The 18,742-nt window shown below is 36.6% G+C and overlaps 1 protein-coding gene across 2 annotated transcripts in view; it reads right to left on the bottom strand.

The window, feature by feature from the left end:
* The window catches only part of NDC1 (NDC1 transmembrane nucleoporin), a 55,194-nt gene that overhangs the window by 32,410 nt on the left and 4,042 nt on the right, over window positions 1-18,742 (bottom strand). For both annotated transcript variants that reach the window (XM_065912698.1, XM_065912689.1), the window contains exons 3-9: window positions 17,089-17,190; window positions 14,719-14,893; window positions 13,271-13,409; window positions 8,836-8,944; window positions 4,539-4,590; window positions 2,201-2,336; window positions 1,228-1,320 (exon numbers count right to left, since the gene is read on the bottom strand). In XM_065912698.1, the coding sequence (XP_065768770.1) occupies window positions 1,228-1,320; window positions 2,201-2,336; window positions 4,539-4,590; window positions 8,836-8,944; window positions 13,271-13,409; window positions 14,719-14,893; window positions 17,089-17,190 (806 nt within the window). The remainder of the gene's footprint in view (window positions 1-1,227; window positions 1,321-2,200; window positions 2,337-4,538; window positions 4,591-8,835; window positions 8,945-13,270; window positions 13,410-14,718; window positions 14,894-17,088; window positions 17,191-18,742) is intronic.

Genomic DNA, 18,742 nt, shown 5'->3' with positions numbered 1-18,742 from the left:
CCTGGAACTTCCCTGGCCTCCCTGACAAAAACACACTCACACAGCTCTCAACTGCTGTACTGGCTGTAATTTATACTAAGTGCCTACTTACCTGTCTCACCTGGTACCAGCCACTAAGCTGTGAGGCAGGGACAACACCCTGCTCACTACCACATCCAAAGGTAGTACCCAGCATGCAGGAGATACACAACATACTCTGTGCTTTTTTATGATGTATCTTCATTTTGTTCCCTGACAAACCACTTTACTCATCATTCAAGACACCATCCCTTCCGTGAAGGTTTCTTGTTTGCGTCCCAAGCAGAGTAAGTGGTTCCCGTTGCACTTACCCAGTAAATTTTCATTATTTTGAGTATCTGCCTTATCCATTAGGTTGTGCTCTGCCTTATTCATCATTACACCCTAAGCAACTAACAGTGATTAACATGTGCCCAATAATTACAGATCTGTTAAATAACCAAATGAGTATTTGATATTTTTGTTTATCTAATAAACTAATCATAATTGATATTTAAGGGTAATTAAAACCTCAGTGGATCATTTACTTATTAGTTTACAACTTTTCTAGAGTGTAATCCAAACTCTAGGTTCCACTTTAATTCTTTTTTAAATACTATGAACTCTTAACAAGATCACATATATTTTATAGTTCTACTTTAAAATTTCAAAATCAAAATAATTTATTCTCACTTAGGTTGATTTAGAAACATGTTACAAATTCTTTAGACTTTTGATTAAAATTTGTTTCAGATCATCATCATTCAAACTTTAAGAGAGTTCATTAATATGTACTCTCTGTTTGATCATAACAAACTTTCTTTGATTATAACAGTCAATGATACTATATGAGTGAAAATATTTCCTAATCCAATGATTAAAAAAAAAGTGTTTTGTTTTGCTACCATGAGGAATTTGTGAAAAACCAATGTATATCATTGTATATCATTATATTTCATACTTGAAATATTTTTCTATCTCTCCTAAACATAGAAATAGTCTAGCTTATACACATACATGGCAATATATATTTGCATTTTAGTCACCTGGAATGAAAGCTGGAAAAAGTAATAGCATTCAATGTAGCATATAGCTGATTTTTACAATACTTTTTACAGTATTAGAATATTCTAGACCTTCAAAAAATATAAATATGTTAAATATGAGGATCATTCCATAAGATAAATTAGAGATGACTCTGTAAATACACAAAATGCATAGCTCTGGTACCTTTATGATGAGAGGAGGATTGCTGTTTAAAACTTTTGGGAGGCATTCATCTGAGTCTTCTGAAAATGGTGGCTGAACAGGGAACAGATGAGCCTATCAAATATAATTAAACACAAAGACTATGCAATGACTTGTTTTCATGACAAATTACATTCAGTATATTAGCACTAATGACATTCAGTATATTTAGTACTATTTGAAATTCATTATAAAGAAGACAAGACAACCAAATTTAACATCTTTAGTGTTCCTTACAAAAACAGGTAGCATTAAAGTTATATATACTCAAATACACTACCTTCTAAAATGTTACTTTCCCAAAATTACTAGATCCCTGGCTTCCAATAATAGAAACAAATTTAAGAAACAAAAATTCTCCAGCCACTGAAGGATACAAATCTACAGAAGTGGTAAAATAAAACAGAAACACTCATTTTCTAAGACAAACAGTTGAATGATGGAGACATTGCTATTCCTATTCATTCAAAATCATTTCTTCAATATAAATTCTAAAATTTCCTTCAAAGAATATGTATTTTTATTGCCTTATATTTAAATATTTTAATAGTATCTATATCATTAGCATATAAACTTAATTAAAAGTGCAGGCCAATCTAGTATATGCTCAGAGAGAAATGGAAACTTTCCAAAGAGAATTACACTAGAAATAACTCATAGCCAAGTTTAACTAACTGTTCAATCAGTTTAGTTTTCTAACATTAAGAATAAATACTAAAAAAAAAAAAAAGAATAAATACTAATACTGTTCCTCAGGAAAAAAAAAACAAAACAAAAAACACTATAATTAAATGATGGTTATAACTGACGCATTTATTGTGAAGTCTCAGGAAAAAACCAAAACCCAACTTTGCAAAATGGCTTTGGGCACAACAACATGCTGATGAGTGTGCTACCAAAAATAAACCTCTGCACTCCAAAACAGAAAAGTACTGACAAAAAACTCAATACTAACCTCTGTGGCATAGATTTTGAAGAGTAGCCATGAGATGTACCAAGTCATCAGGACAAAGGCACCACACAGCCAGACATGATAGAGTAACGAGAGATTCAAGAGGCCACTCACAGTGTCAAGAGGCCGATGAAACTGCCTATGAAAACAGAAATCACTATTTAATCCTGTGGGAAGACTACAATCTAAGCATTTAAGAGACCTGGGGCCCCATACTGAGAAGCAAATCCTATTTCTAAACAATAATGGTGACAAATTCCTCTTCTTTTGTACTCTATACAGTTCTTTCACTAATACTTTCTTTTTTTTTTTTTTTTTAAACTAATACTTTCTTATTAAGTACACAAGGGAGCCTTGAGGGAAGAGCAGACCTAAACTGGCTCTCAGTTTCTTGCATTTCAAATCCTCAATGTCATTTTCTATGACAGAGGAAGACTCCCCAAGAGGCTGGGTAAAGTTTAGTATTGTTGTTTTGTAGCTTGATACTTAAAAACCATTCAACAAGATCAGCACCTCTCCTGGACCAGATTTCAGCTCTACCTGTATATGCATAAACAGTTTCACAATAGTTAAGGGCACAAATACTTAAAAACCATTCAACAAGATCAGCACCTCTCCTGGACCAGATTTCAGCTCTACCTGTATATGCATAAACAGTTTCACAATAGTTAAGGGCACAAAGTACTATCTAAAAACAACAAACTTTACTTTTAAAACAATTTAACAAACTCTGTTAGGAAGCTAAATAAAGAGAACACAGGCAATCTTACCAAAACCTTGAACAGCTCAATTTGCAATGTCATCATAATTCTACAAACAGACCCTTAGCAACTGTGAAAATAGGACTGGAACTTCTGACTCTGCTATTTGTAAATGCTGTGATCCTGTTAATCACTTGACCTAACCTACCCTCAGTTTCCTCAATCACATGTTGGCATAATCTCTTCCTTCTACCTCTTAGGGCTTTTAGGAGATTTAAAACAGTTTATGTTAGGAGTGCCCAGCATAGTACCTGACACTCTTTGGGGCTGGGAGAGGGAGAGGGGGGGGGAAATAATTTTTTTTTCTGCTTTTAATTAAACATTACTGAGGACCTGGCAAATGTTAAGACCAGAATACCATACACTTGTCATATAACCAAAACATTTTTTAAGGGAAAAGAGGAAAAAACTATTATGTTAAATTTCTATCAAATATCATTCTTTTTCTATTTGACCAAGTTTAAAATCTGGGCTAAGATAATAAGTGACCTGCCCATTTGGTTTCATATCTAGTGATTAAGCAGAAGACAAAAGTAAATTTTACCAAGAAACTTTTACAAGTTAGGAAATGAAATCTACAGTGCAGAAATCATAATATCGCAAACATTCATAAATGTCAATATTCTCACTTCTCCGAAGTGGTAGTAGTTAAGGGACCTCCCTGGTGGTCCAGTGGCTAAGATTCCATGCTCCCAGTGCAGGGGACCCAGGTACGATTCCTGGTCAGGGAGCGAGATCTCACATGCCACAACTAAGACCTGGCACAGTCAAATAAGCATAGAAATATTTTTTAAAATGACAATGAAAGTGTTATTTTTTTTTAAGTGGTAGTAGTTAAGATCATACAAAAAGTATCATAGTGGAATAACCAATAATTAAAAGAACAAATACTAAGAAAGAAGTTTGTATTTTTTTGCCAAATAAAAATTAAAGCTTTACCTACGTGCAAAGTGCACATGGAAACAACTGGAACAATAAGCCCAATGCTTTCACTCCACTGCTACTTAGGAATTTCAAGTGGCCACATGACCCAACTCAAATCTGGTTTCCTCACAGGCAAAATTAAGAGTAAAACCACAGTATGGTGCTTATCTACTATAACATAGCATAGAATGATTATTGAGGAGAGAAACAAGAGAGATATGCCTATAGAACTCAAGTCCACTTATATAAAAGCTATATCTAACAAAAAAAGGAATTATCACTGCTTATTTTGGGGGAAAGGAACTGGGTGACTAGAAACTGGGTCCAACAGAGTCACTGTATACCCTTCTATATACCATTGGCATTTTAAATTATGTGAATTATATATATATATATTCAAAAATGAATACAACTCTTTTAATAATATTTTTTTGGCCATGCTGCATGTGGGATCTTAGTTCTCCCACCAGGGATCGAACCCATGCCCTCTGCATTGGCAGCATGAAGCCATAAGCCACTGGATTACCAGGGAAGCCTCTGAATACAATTTTCTTTCATGTAAAGGCTAAATTTAAATAAAACATCTGCAAAGTAGCAAACTAAAAGGATGGAAACAATTAAGATAATTAAAATTAGACTTTTCATGTGACACTTACTCATCTACCCGAAGGTCCATGGCAGTGCTAATCCAAGCTTTGGGAATATGACCTGAGAGAGGGGAAAAAAAAAAAAAAAACCATGCTATAATTATAAAAAATTAACAAAATAAACCATCATGCTTTGGAATATGAGATTGATGAGATGACCAAGTAGACACAAAGACCTCAGTCAAAATGCTAGAGTTGGATTAGGAATGGGCAGGAAAAGAGAGTAATTTCTAGACAGTCTTTGCTTTGCACAGGTCCAACATATACATGTTTCAGTTACTACAGTTTAATTAAATAACACCAGCTCCCAACAACACAATTCAAATTTCAGTTACTGATGTCAGCTGTATGCAACTGAATATAGTACTCTAGCTTTTCAGTAGTACACAAATCAGTATATAGACAACAGCTGAACATGCTTTTTTTCAAAGTACTGTTAGTGATTAGTGACATCTCTTATTCAGTTCTGGCACAGACAGCAAAGAATATAGTTGTGTTGCCTCCTTATCTCCCACGACAAATGCTCATGACATTTTACAAAAATGAAAAACTGAAAGAGGAAACTGGACAAAAAGACTAAAGTGCAACAAAGAAAGGAAAAGTATTAATACTGAAAATCTGAATGAAACACAACTGTAATTACAGAAGAATTAGCTGACCCTGGATATGCTGACACAGCTGCTATGTCAGCCCAAAGGGTACCAGCGAGGCTGACTGCAGTAGGTTAATAAAAAACCACAAAGTATTAACATTAAAATGACAACAATCCATTTTTATACATGCTTTTAATAGTTAACTAAAAATTTTTAACAGCAGACAACAGAATGGCCTATACAAATAGAACAATTTTATAAAATTATTCCACAGAAAAATAGGACTAGGAAATGTTCAGACACAGTCTGAAAAGAGTATTTATTTTAGAATGCTGGATTTTGTTTATATTAATGTGTTGCTATTTGCATTTAAGTCTTCCATTCAACTTGTACTGTTCATTATACTAAATAAGCTGCATCTTTGTGCTTAAAACTCACATTAGTATATTACATAATATTTCTTTGTGTGTATGATCAGTCGCTCAGTCATGTCCAACTCTTCGCAACCCCACAGACTGTAGCCCACCAGGCTCCTCTGTCCAAGGAATTTTCCAGGAAAGAATACTGGAGTGGGTTGCCCTTTCCTACTCCAGGGAATCTTCCCAACCCAGAGATCAAACCAGAATCTCTCACGCCTTCTTGAACTGGCAGGTGGATTCTAAACCACTGCACCCCCTGGGAAGCCCCATAATATTCCTTGAGCAACAAGACATTTCTGTCATATTAGTTACTGTTGTTCAGTCACTAAGTCGTGTTTGACTCTTACAACCCCATGGACTGCGGCACGCCAGACTTTCCTGTCCTTCACTATCTCTGGAGTTTGCTCAAGCTCATGTCCGTTGAATTGGTGATACCATCCAATCATGTCATCCTCTGTTGCTCCTTCTCCCCCTGCCCTCATTCTTTCCCAGAATCAGGGTCTTTCCCAATGAGTTGGCTCTTCACATCAGATGGCCCAAAGTACTGGAGCTTCAGCATCAGTCCTTCCAGTGAATAATCAGGGTTTATTTCCTTTAGAATTGAACTTGTTGTATTAGTAGCAAGTTACAAAAATGTTATAAAAAGTAATATGTTATTATAATGACCAAATGACATACAATATTTTCTCTTTTTTTAAAGAATACATTTTTTATGAGATAAAAACACATAAAATCTACCATCATAAAAAAAGAAAAAAAATTTACCATTGCAACCATTTTTAAGTGTATAAACACTATATGGTGCTTTGTCATACAACAGATCTCCAGATATGTTTTACTTTGTAAAACTGAAATTCTATATCCATTGAAGAGAAGTGAAAAGAAAGGAAGAAAGGGAAAGATAAACCCAAACAAATGGAGAGTCCCACAGAATAGCAAGGAGAGATAAGAAAACCTTCTTAAATGAACAATGCAAAGCAGCAGAAGAAAATAGCAGATGGGAAAGACTAGAGATCTTTTCAGGAAAATTGCAGATATCAAGGGAACACTTGCAAGAATGGGCATGATAAAGAACAGAAAAGGTAAGGACTTGATAGAAGCAGAAGAGATTAAGAAGAGATGGCAAGAATACACAGAAAAACTATACAAAAAAGGTCTTAAGGGCCTGCAAAACCACAATGGTGTGATCACTCACCTAGAGCCAGACAGCCTGGAATATAAAGTCAAATGCGCCTAAGGAAGCATTACTTTGAACAAAGCTAGTAGAGGTGATGGAATTCCAGCTGAGCTATTTTAAATCCCTAGATGATTCTGTTAAAGCGCTTCAGTCAATATGCCAGCAAATTTGGAAAACTCAGCAGTGGTCACAGGACTGGAAAAGGTCAGTTTTCATTCCAATCCCAAAGAAAGGCAATGCCAAAGAATGTTCAAACTACCACACAGCTGCACTCATTTCACATGCTAGTAAGGTTATGCACAAAATCATTCAAGTTAGGTTTCAACAGTACATGAATCAAGAACTTCCAGATGTACAAGCTGGGTTTAGAAAAGGCAGAGGAACCAGAGATCAAGTTGCCAACATTCATTGCCTCATAGAGAAGGCAAAGGAATTTCAGAAAAATATCTACTTATGCTTCATTGACTATGCTAAAGCCTCTGTGTGGATCATAACAAACTGCAGAGAATTCTTAAAGAGATAGTAATACCAGACCACCTTACCTGTCTCCTGAGAAACTGTATGCAAGTCAAGAAGCAACAGTTATAACTGGACATGGAAAAACAGACTGGTTCCAAATTGGGAAAGGAGTACATCAAGGCTGCATATTGTCACCCTGCTTATTTAACTTCTATGCAGAGTACATCACGCAAAATTCTGGGCTGGACGAATCACAAGTAGAACCAAGATTGCCGGGAGAAATATAAACAACTTCAGATATGCAGATGATACCACTCTAATGGCAGAAAGTGAAGAGGAACTAAAGAGCTTCTTGATGAGGGTGAAAGAGGAGAGTGAAAAAGTTGGCTTAAAACACAACTCAAAAAACTAAGATCATAATATCTGGTCCCGTCACTTCATAGCAAATAAAAAAGGAAAAAGTGGAAGCAGTGACAGATTTATTTTCTTAGATTCCAAAATCACTGCTGACAGTGACTGCAGCCATGAAATTAAAACTATGACAAACCTAGAAAAACCTAGATTAAAAAGCAAAGACATCACTTTGCCGACAAAGGTCTGTATAGTCAAAACGATGGTTTTCCCAGCAATCCTGCACAGATGTGAAAGCAGGACCAGAAAGAAGGTGGACACCAGAGAATCGATGCGCTTGAGTTACAGCGCTGGGGAAGACTCCGGAGAGCCCCTGGACAGCAAGGAGTTCAAACCAGTCAATCCTAAGGGAAATCAACCTGCAATATTCATTGGAAGAACTGAAGCTGAAGCTCCAAAACTTAGGCCACTTGATGTGAAGTGCTGACTCATTGGAAAAGACCATGATGCTGGGAAAGACAGAAGGCAAAAGAAGAAGGCGGCATTGGATGAGACGGTTGGATGGCATCACTGACTCAGTGGACATTTGAGCAAACTCCCAGAGACAGTGAAGGAGAGGGAAGCCTGGCATGCTACAGTCCACTGGGTTGCAAAAAGTTGGACACAGCTTAGCAAATGAACAACTTTATCCACTGAACAACTCCCCTTTCTCCCCTCCCTCCAGCCCCTGACAACCACTATTCTACTCTCTTGTTTCTCAGCGTTTGACTACGTTAGACACCTCGTGTACGTGGGATAATGTCGTCATTTTGTGCCTGTCTTGTTTCACTTAGTATAATGTCCTTAACGTTCATCCATGCTGTAGTATGTGACAAGATTTTCTTCTTTTTTAAGGCTATTACTGCATTATATGTATATGCCACATTTTCTTTAACAATATTCTCTCTTAACTAAATAGTCTTTGAACGTTTCAATCTAAAACAAGCAATCAGTTGGGCTAATCACACACCTTCTGCTGTTATTGTTGTTCAGTCACTAAATTGTGTCCAACTCTGCGATGCCGTGAACTGCACCACGCCAGGCTTACCTGTCCTTCACTATTTCCGTGAGTTTGCTCAAACTCATCTCCATTGAATCAGTGAGGCCATCCAACCATCTCTTCCTCTGTCACCCCCTTCTCTTCTTGCCCTCAATCTTTCCCAGCATCAGTAGGAAATATATGAATACAATTAAGAACAGCTTTTTAACTGACATTTCTTGAGCTGTGAGCTAATACATACACTGTATCAAAAAGGAGAAATTCTTACCAAGAAAATAATATACAATGCAGAAATTTCTAAGCAGGAACAGTGATTCCATACAGCTATGCTTAACTAGCAAGAGCAGAGACCTCCTGAAGCGTAAGAACTTGTATTGCTGTGGAAGAAAAGAAAACCAGAATCAAATAACACATTCAAAGAAAGGTTCTACTTTATTCTAAAGCTAGCACACGACAGTTTACACACAAAAAGACAAAGTCTATTCCAGAGGTAAAAAAAATCAACTATCTCTGATGCTAAAATATTTAATACATTATTATATGGCATCTCATTTATATGACATCAGAAATGAGAAAATTAACAGTATCAATCTATTAGGTTGGTGCAAAAGTAACTGTGATTTTGCATTGTTGAACTTTGCTGTTTGATATTGGAATATATTCTTAAATAAATGTGGTTATGTTTCAGGTGTATTTCTCGCTTTATTTATTTACTTTTTGCTTATGACTCATTACTTGCTGTTTATTTCGTATTTATTTTAGACTAGGGAAATGATGTTAGACAAAAAGCAAATCTGAGCGATTTTCTTATTGAAAATGGGTCATAAAGAAGCAGAGACAAATCAAAACATCAACAATGCATTTGTCCCAGGAACTGCTAATGAAGTACAGTACAGAGGCGGTTCAAGAAGTTCTGCAAAGGAGACAAAAGCCTTGAGGATGAGGAGTGCAGTGGCCAGCCATCAGAAGCTGACAACGACCAACTGACAGGATCGCTGAAGCTGATCCTCTTACAACTACACAAGAAGTTGCCAAAGAACTCACAGTCGACCATTCTATGATCATTTGGCATTTGAAGCAAACTGAAAAGATCAAAAAGCTTGATAAGTGGGTGCCTCATGAGTTGACTGCAAATTCAAAAACCATCATTTTGAAGTGTTGTCTTCTGTTATTCTACACAACAAACCATTTCCCAATCAGATTACAACGAGTGACAAAAAGGGGATTTTATACAACCAGCAAAGACTAGCTCAGTGGTTGCACTGAAAAGCTCCAAGATACTTCCCAAAGCCAAACTTGCACCAAAAAAGGGTCATGGTCACTGTTTGGTGGCTTGCTGCCTGTCTGATCCACTATACCTTTCTGAATCTTGGCGAAACCATTACACCTGAGAAGTATGCTCAGCAAATCGATGAGATGCACTGAAAACTGCAACACAACAGTCAACAGAATGGGTCCAATTCTTCCCCAAAACATCTGACTGCAAATCACACAACCAACGCTTCAAAAGTTCAAAGAACTAGGCTATGAAGTTTTGCTTCATTCGTCATATTCACCTGATCTCTTGCCAACCACCCACCACTTCTTAAAGCATCCTGAGAACTTTTTGCAGAGAGAATGCTTCCACAACCAGCAAGAGGCAGAAAATGCTTTCCAAGAATTTGTTAAATCCCAAAGCACAGATTTTTATAGTATGGGAATAAACAAACTTATTTCTCATTGGCAAAAATGTGTTGACTTTAATAGTTCCTATTTTGATGAATAAAGATGTGTTTCAGCCTAGTTATAATGGTTTAAAATTCATGGTCCAAAACGGCCATTACTTTTTCACCAACCTAATATAGTAAGGAATATCAAGATGGAGTAAGTATTAAAAAACATAATAATTAAGAGCTAACACTTTTTGGACACTTACCACATACAAGGTACTATTCCAAGCACTTTAAAGGTATTAATCCATTTAAACCTCACAACAACCCCCTATTTTTATCCCCATCTTACAGCTGAGAAAACCAAGGCACAAAGAGGTTAAGTAGTTTAACCAGTGTTACCAGTTAGCAAAACAAAAATCTGTGATTTTAATGTAGGCTGGCTGGCTTCAGAGCCTGAAACCTTAAAGATAGTGTATAATGCCTCTACACTAAAATTTTTCACATGGGGTTTGCAGAAAAACAGGAGGTAGTAAAGAAGACACAAGCCTAAGCTCAGGAGACCTGAGCTATAATACTGCCTTTTTCTGTACAACATTAAGTAAGTCTTATCACCTCTCTATCTGAGAGAGAATAAGGCTGAACCAGTTAAACACTTCCTTAGTGGGTACCTTCCAATGTTAACAATCTAAGAGTAAAGAATCAAGCAAGAAAAAATATGAAAGGTTTTTTTTTGAAAAAATTACACTTCTTGTGAAACAAGGGTTGTGTACCCTAAAAATGCCAATGGGAAAAATATTTTTATATTACTGGAGAGGATCTGAGGAAACCTGAAGAACCAAAGATGGACTTCTCAAATTCTAGTCTTCCTTTGTGTTTATATTAGGGCTGGTCCTTCTTTAAGGATTTCAGAAACAGAAGGACAGCAAAGTCCTTAGGTAGAGGTTTTGTCTTCATACCATATCTGCAGATTCCAACAGTATCTTACAAAAAGCAGCCCAGGTAAAATGAATACTTGGTCATTAACCATACAGCTTGAAGTATCCTGGTTTATTAAAATACTTTCAAAGTTCAAGATGTAGAATTGCAGCTATTCCATGCAGTCACTGGGTGCTACCACTATCTCACCTTCACCTTCCAATAAAATGGGCATAGTTCCTATACTATTACTATTGCAGCTCTCACCTTAACCATCACTTACAAGGGTCCAGAGAGGCTACAGAAGCAGTTAGATATACAGAGAAAGCTAATATACCCTCTTATTGCTCCTAAAGTGAAATGCTTTTCAATTCCTTGTTGGGTTCTGTGATTTGGCTATGAGCTATCCTTTACTATTCAAAGATTCACTATGTGTCCGGCTATATAAATCTTATCTAATTTAATAAACTTTCAAATAGTCTTGGTGTATACCTTACCAAGCCTATCTTGGTATTTATTCATTTCTTTGTACCCTACTCCACACCAATGTTGTGCTTTTCCCTATCAGTCAGTCATTAAGAATCTAATAAGGGCAATAGAACTGAGTTTTGTAGCAGAAGCAAGTTTAAAGAAAAAAAAAAAAAACCTAATGGACTAACAGCAAATTGGTTAAAATACTATATTTTTAAAAAGATCTAATTTTTCACATTGTTACATGAAAAAGTAGTTACTGAATAATATGTGCAAAATGAAAGTATGAAAACCCCAACCCATCAAATATATAATATTACAGCTACTATATTTATAAATGTACAATGAAGGATCTGGAAAAATACACAAGAGTAAATCCAAAATTTTATCAAAAGAAATTACAAAAAATCTAGCTGTCAAATTTTACAAATGTGCATTACATGGTATAAACAATAATTTATCAGTACTATCAATACTGGACTTTCCTTGTTCACTCCCTTACACATTTGTGATGTTAAACAGGCTTTCACTATCAACTGAAGTCCATGAAGGAGCAAGACATTTGGGAATAATCTAATTTTTCTCTAGTACTTTCTTTAGTTCATTTTCTATATTCTTAATGATGTTTGGATCAAAGATGACTCACCATGGATATTTCTATGCAGGATTTTGGGATCTTTCTCCTTGTGAAATTCTGAGGTAGTGAAGATGGCACTCTGCTTTTAACTCACCTTCACAAGATGTGAAGAATTTATAACAGGACTCCCTGTCATAGGCTCAGAGAGCAGAAAGGTAAGCGCCACATTCTTGCCTGTGAGCGCTATCTCTTTGCAGTAGGTGTATTTTCATCAGATTGTTCTCAAGAATGCAACAGGCATGTGAAAACTTTAGTTAAACCAGGAGAACCCTAATCCATCACACTCTAATATTTACACTCTCGTGGCATATCATTTACCTATACATCCCTCCCCCACTCTCTCCCTCCCAGACTGGGTCCTAGCAGGAGCTAGTTCTAAGTTTACTCCAAAGCCCAGTATTCAGTATGCTGTACAGGAGGAATGAAGTGAATAATAGCACAGTCAAGAGCAGTGGCAACAGGCTCCAGAGAGCCTTGGTGGCACAGGAGAAACCTCAACCTACCCCTCTCTCCTGCCACAGGAGGGGACAGCTTCTACCAAATTAGTAGATTTTTAAAAACCTAAGTGAAAGACAGTCTAAACTATCCCACTCAAACCAATCAACTGTTTTATTTATTCAGAATGTAACTGACATGTTCTATATTTACTTGTACATCCTCAGGCTACTGAGATTCTTAGGTTCAAAAGGAAGCTGGCAGCTGCACAGAGGTACCTTGCGCGAGTGTCATCATCACCCTCCCCCAGCCCTGCTTGGTCACAGCAGCTGCCCCCACCTAGCAAGGAGGGAAAGAGTGGAGCAAAGCGGTATTCTGAGAGACGCAGCAGGAAGGGTAACTGCAGCTCCCAGACACTCAAGTCTCATGAAGACAAAGATCTCCTCTCCAAATGGCATTTTGAGCATCTCAGTCCTAAGTTTCACTGATCAAATCTTGAATTGATCAGATGAGGCCAGTTATATATAGAATCACCAGGGTGATTTTAACCCAGCCAAATTCTGACATGAGGAAATGCTCAAATGACAGCTTACCTGTATGATGGGAAATGGAAGATAGTTCATATTGTTAATAAAATACAGGAGGCTATAGCTATAGCCCATAAATGCTCCAGCCAGTAGGAAGAAAAGGTGATACTCATTTAGGCAGGTTTGTACAGCAGGGCTATCTAAGCTGAAAGGGAAAAGTTAGGTTATTAATTCAATAGCCAGGGACACATATCACCATTTTAGGCTCAATATTTACTGAAGGAAAAGCTTTGACTTAATTACTTAAGAAATGCCCCAAATTCTAACATAAGGGTGTATTTTAGGTTAGTGTGGGCAAAAGATTAACAGAACCCTTTCCCCTGATGCATGAGAATTTTACCTTTAGTTAAAACTAAGAAGCATCCTGTGGTTCTGGGCCCAAGGTATGACATAAATTTCCTGCTAATCACTTCTCTTAAGAAGCATGGGCTTGGCTGTTACTTTTGCAGAAAACCCTTAATAAATCTTCCCATTTTAAGAACAAAACAAAAAACAAAACTCTAGCTCAGCTCGTTTGGAAACCTGCTAAGGGTAAGAATGTCTCCTGGGACAGTAAGCAATGGCGCTTCTTAGTCACTGGTAAACTGTATCTGGGCTAGGAAGAACTCTAAATGAAGGCTATGCACCTGATAGAGACGCCGTAACTTTGGGCTTCTCTCTGTGTTGTCTCTTATAAGGAGGCAATCCTTCATGGGAACCCTTTCACTAGAGAACATTTACCACATTAGGAAAAAAGCCTTCCCTATTTAATAGTAACTGGGGGACAAAAGGAAATCAAGTATTCAGTAGTCATGAACACTGTATAAAAGCAATGGCTAATTGAGAACTTAAAGACTACTCCAGAAATCTTTTTTGATTTTTAAAATCAGAATATCAACTTGATATTTATATCAATGTCATCTGTTCAAGAACTGTGTATGTTTCAAAATTATAAAAGTGTTCTACTGAAGAAGGTAGTTGTAATTATTTAAAATTTTTTTTCATTCTTCCCATATTATCCTTCTTTCAAACCCCAACCTAAATGCCACCTCCTCCCAGAAGCCATATACGGATCCCTCCCTGCTTTCTGAACTCCCACAAGTTTGATCTGCACATTTCATTTTCTTCCTGTTATATCCTATTTCTCCCACATTTCTACTCCTCTCCCTATATATTCATTTGCCTCCATGTCTTACACCACCTACTGTTCTCAACTCTGAAGGAGCTTGTAGTCCATATGTAAATCATTCTAATAAATCCAACAGCATCTAGAATAGCACCTTGCACAGAATGGTTTAAAAAAAACTATTGAATTCAACAAATATAAAACATCAAAAACATTTGATGTATGTGAGAAAGCACTTTTTAATAGAAGTCTGGAAAGTAAAGAATGTCCATAAACTGTTAATGTATACAGGTCACCTTTGGATTAACAACTAAACAAGGACCCTTATAAAAAATATATGGAATATTACCTCTCAGTACCAGTGCAGGGAACCACAAGAAAGCTGTACTGGCCCTTGGTTATCACTGTAGCACACCAAGCCATCATCATTCCCATTGCAGCATGAATAAAGGAGTGCATGAGCTGCTGCGGATGAAGGATCTTCCCTATCAGTGCCAGTCTTGAGCAGGGAATGGAAGGCACAACTGAAAACAAAACACACGACTGTAGCTTTATAATCCACGGCATATGAAGCAAGAGGACCTAAACTTTTCCCTCTCCTCCTTGCATAAATACTCCAAAGGGGAGGAAGAAACCGAGTCAGTATAAAACATAGTACAGAAACACACTAAGTTGAAAAAAGACTGAGTAAATATAGATACACACAGAAAAACAAAAACCAAAGAATCTAGAGAGATGAAACCTAAGGATAGTATGATTAACATTTTTCAATTCTTTCTAATTAAGATTTCCGGACAGCTCAAATAGTGCCTACCCTGCCACTCCCCTTACTGCCATAAAGGAATAAACAAAAATTTTAAGATAGTGCCTGTCTTCCAGCAAGTTATCCTTATTTCAGCATTTTGAATTGACAATATATAGTCCATCTGGAAAAATAAACCACAAACTAGGTAAATAATGACAACACTGAATACTAAAATAAATGCTTACAAGGTGAACTAGGGAAGGCAAGAGTGGGGAGGAGGTGAGGGATGCTGGCCTTTGAAAGTAGCTGCCACAGGGTTCCATGACCTATCTTTGTACACAGTCTTCTTTTATTTCTTACAGTATTTAATAGGCACCAAGTATGGTGGAAAACTAAGCATCAAGGGAGAAGGTTAAGATGCTTCACAATTTGGAAAACAGGATGCTATGACCTTTCCCTCCCTACCAGAAAGGCCCACAAGACCTACTGACTGTGTAATTGACTTATACTCTGAACATATACCAAACCTTCTGATGTCATTAAACCTTTTTATATGCTCTATCTTTCCCCTAAAAAGTCATTTTTCTTCCTTGTCTACTTAATATACTCACCCTTCAAGGCTTGGTTTAAACGTCATCTCCTCAGGAAGTTCACCATGCTGGGTAAATGGTGCTCCTCCATACTCTCCTACTATCCAGTGTATTACTGGCTCAGCATTCATTGAGACCTCTTGGGGAAAACTGGGATCAAACATCTCCTATCCCTACACAATGCATGGCACAATGTAATGCATAATGCACGCTGAAGGAATGAGCCAAAGTGACTAGTCAGGCTTTAAGAAAAACTAGACGAAGACTTCCCAGGTGGTCCAGGGGTTAAGACTTCACACTTCCACTGCAGAGGGCACAGATTCACTTCCTGGTTGGAGAACTAAGATCAGGCAGGCCATGTAGCACAGGCCCCCACCCCCCTGCCCCACCAAAAAAGCTAACTGTGAGTCAAGGGGTTCTATAGACGGCTTGAATAGAAAAAGAGATCCGTCAGCAAGTAGGAAGGGATTAGAAAAGCAAAGGAAAGGGGTATATTATAAAATCCAGAGAACAACGTGAAATTGTATATCATATCTAGCCAGGAAGTACTAAAGAGCTAAAAAGAGGGACAAAGTTATAGTGAAAAAAAGAAGTATAACTTAAAAGTTTCTCATTTTACCTCAAGAACAGACTTAAGGAATCTGAAAAGGCAGGAAGAGCAAGGAGAGAAATTGAGAAAAGATAAAAAACTCTGAAATCTAGCAGGTGATTCTCCCAAGGCAAAACATATGATATTTTAAATTTTGTTGTACCAAAATCACAGAATTATAGACTTTAATATTTGAAAAGGACCTCAGAAATCATCTGGTCTTGATCTCATACTCTATAAAGAAGTTATTTTTATGATATATCTGCTAAATCACAACTTTAATCACTGGTTGTGAATTAGTAAAATGCCTGATTTTTTTAATGTCATAAAATACATATTTTTAAAAATTACCATTTTAAGTATATAGTTTTAAGTACACTCACATTGTTGTGCAACCATCACCACCATCCATCTCCAAACTTTTCCATCTTCCCCTGTACCTATTAACTCTGTATCCACTGAACAATTCCCCACTCCCTCCTCCTTCAAGTCCCTGGTAACCATCATTCTATTTCATATCTCCATGAATTTGAGACTACTCTAGAAACCTCATATATATAAGTGGAATCATACAATTTGTCCTAAGAGTGCCAGTTATTTTTTAAAATCAGAGAAAGTATCTGTCAAATAAATTTTACAATAAGACACTCAAAAGCATATAATTCTGTATACATGTTAAAACTCTGACACAAAATACAGCCTCTGATGTACACATCCACATATAAAATTCATTATGTCTGCTCTTAGTAAAATAAATTCAGGTATTTTAAAGATGGTTAACATTTGAAAACTCACCTGTATAGAACTCCACATTGAAAATACTTATTATTACAATTACCACTGACAGCAGCAGAAGGTAAAAGATAATGTAGGAATTATACAGATCATTGAAAGAAGCTAAAACAAAAGAGAGATGAATTAGTGAGTTCAGTCATATTGTCATGTTTAGTATACTGCAATAAAAAGGGGGGTTTGAACCACAACTCTAATTTTAATTTAAAAGCTTATCTTTAAAATTATACCAGAATTTCTTTTAGATGACCCAGATGATAACATCAGACAAATAACACCATATGCAAACATAGTTCATGTAAAACAGAGAAGTACCACATTTAGTAATACACCAACAAAGTTTCTTTCTAAAATGTAAATATTTTTCAGATCCCTTCTTAAATGCAATTAGTCCCTAGAGCTAAAAAAAAGTAACATTTCTAGAAATAGAATAATCTGTACATCATCCAAATGAACAAATTAAAAATAAAAATTCATGAAATACTAATACATTCAATATTAGTGGTTCAACAATCAATATTCCATCTAAAAAAGTGACAGTTTAAAATATGTATATATTATGCCTAAAAATATGAACAAGAGAAATAAAAATATGGACATGTTTGTTAAATACACTAAATGAGACCAATTATTTTTAAAATTTTAATTCATTGACCAAAATTACTGAAAAATTATTAAGCATCCACAAGTAAACTTCTCAAGCATTACACTGAGCTAAAAGAGTGAAAGAACTAATTCATGTGGCTGGAAATAAGGAAGGAAGGACTAAATTTTTCTGTAAAGACTTTATGAAGCAAAAGTTGAAGCAGACAGTAATATTTGATGAGAAAAATGGCATAAATCAAATCCAATCTGGAGAAAAAGGGACACTAGAATTAAAGAACCCTTGGGCCACGAAATGGCAAAAAGTTTTTGTCTGAAGTACCAATCCATAACAACTGGTAATGGCTCTAGGTTACAACACTGAATATTCTAAAGTTGCAACTACACAAGCGTGGGTGATGCAGACACAGGCAAGGTGGCTACAGAAATACGTGCCACCCTGGTACTAGCTTATGGCTTAACCTCATCTGACTGAGAGATGTACCCAAAAAGTGACTGACGTGTCTCAACAAAAAACTCAAAATGGCTTCAATTCTTTAGCAGCAATCTCTCTCCAAAGGCCATAAGGTAAAGCTTTTAACTCTCTGAAAACTGGCATTTCTTCTGAAAAATTAAATTAACAACATACTTCCCACTTTCCAAAGCAAAAGAAATTTATTGTTACCATTTTGGAGGGGGGGGAGGAAGAATTTCAAGAGTATTTGTGCCTTTTAGCCTTAGGCAAGACCTTAAAAGGCTTCAAAATCTACTCTGGGAACATTTCTCTTTTTAAATTCTAGTGTGGGGGAGTGGAAAAAACACAGGCTTTGAAGTCAGAGACCAATATTCAAATCCTAGTTCAGTTACTCACCAGCTGCGTCTCTGTACAGACTTATAACCTGAGTCTCAGGTCCCTCATTTAAGTAGGAATACTACCTCATTCTTATCATACAAGGTTGTATTAATAGAAAGGATAAGAAGTAACATCCTGGGATTTCCCTGGTGGGACAGTGGTTAAGACTCCACTTCTCCACTGCAAGGGGTGCAAGTTCGATCCCTTGTTGGGGAAGCAAGA

The sequence above is a fragment of the Muntiacus reevesi genome, chromosome 1 (assembly GCF_963930625.1).
Source record: "Muntiacus reevesi chromosome 1, mMunRee1.1, whole genome shotgun sequence".
NCBI lineage: Eukaryota > Metazoa > Chordata > Mammalia > Artiodactyla > Cervidae > Muntiacus > Muntiacus reevesi.
Note: the sequence above shows the minus strand (reverse complement) of the source record. Positions and strands in the feature narration are given on the sequence as shown.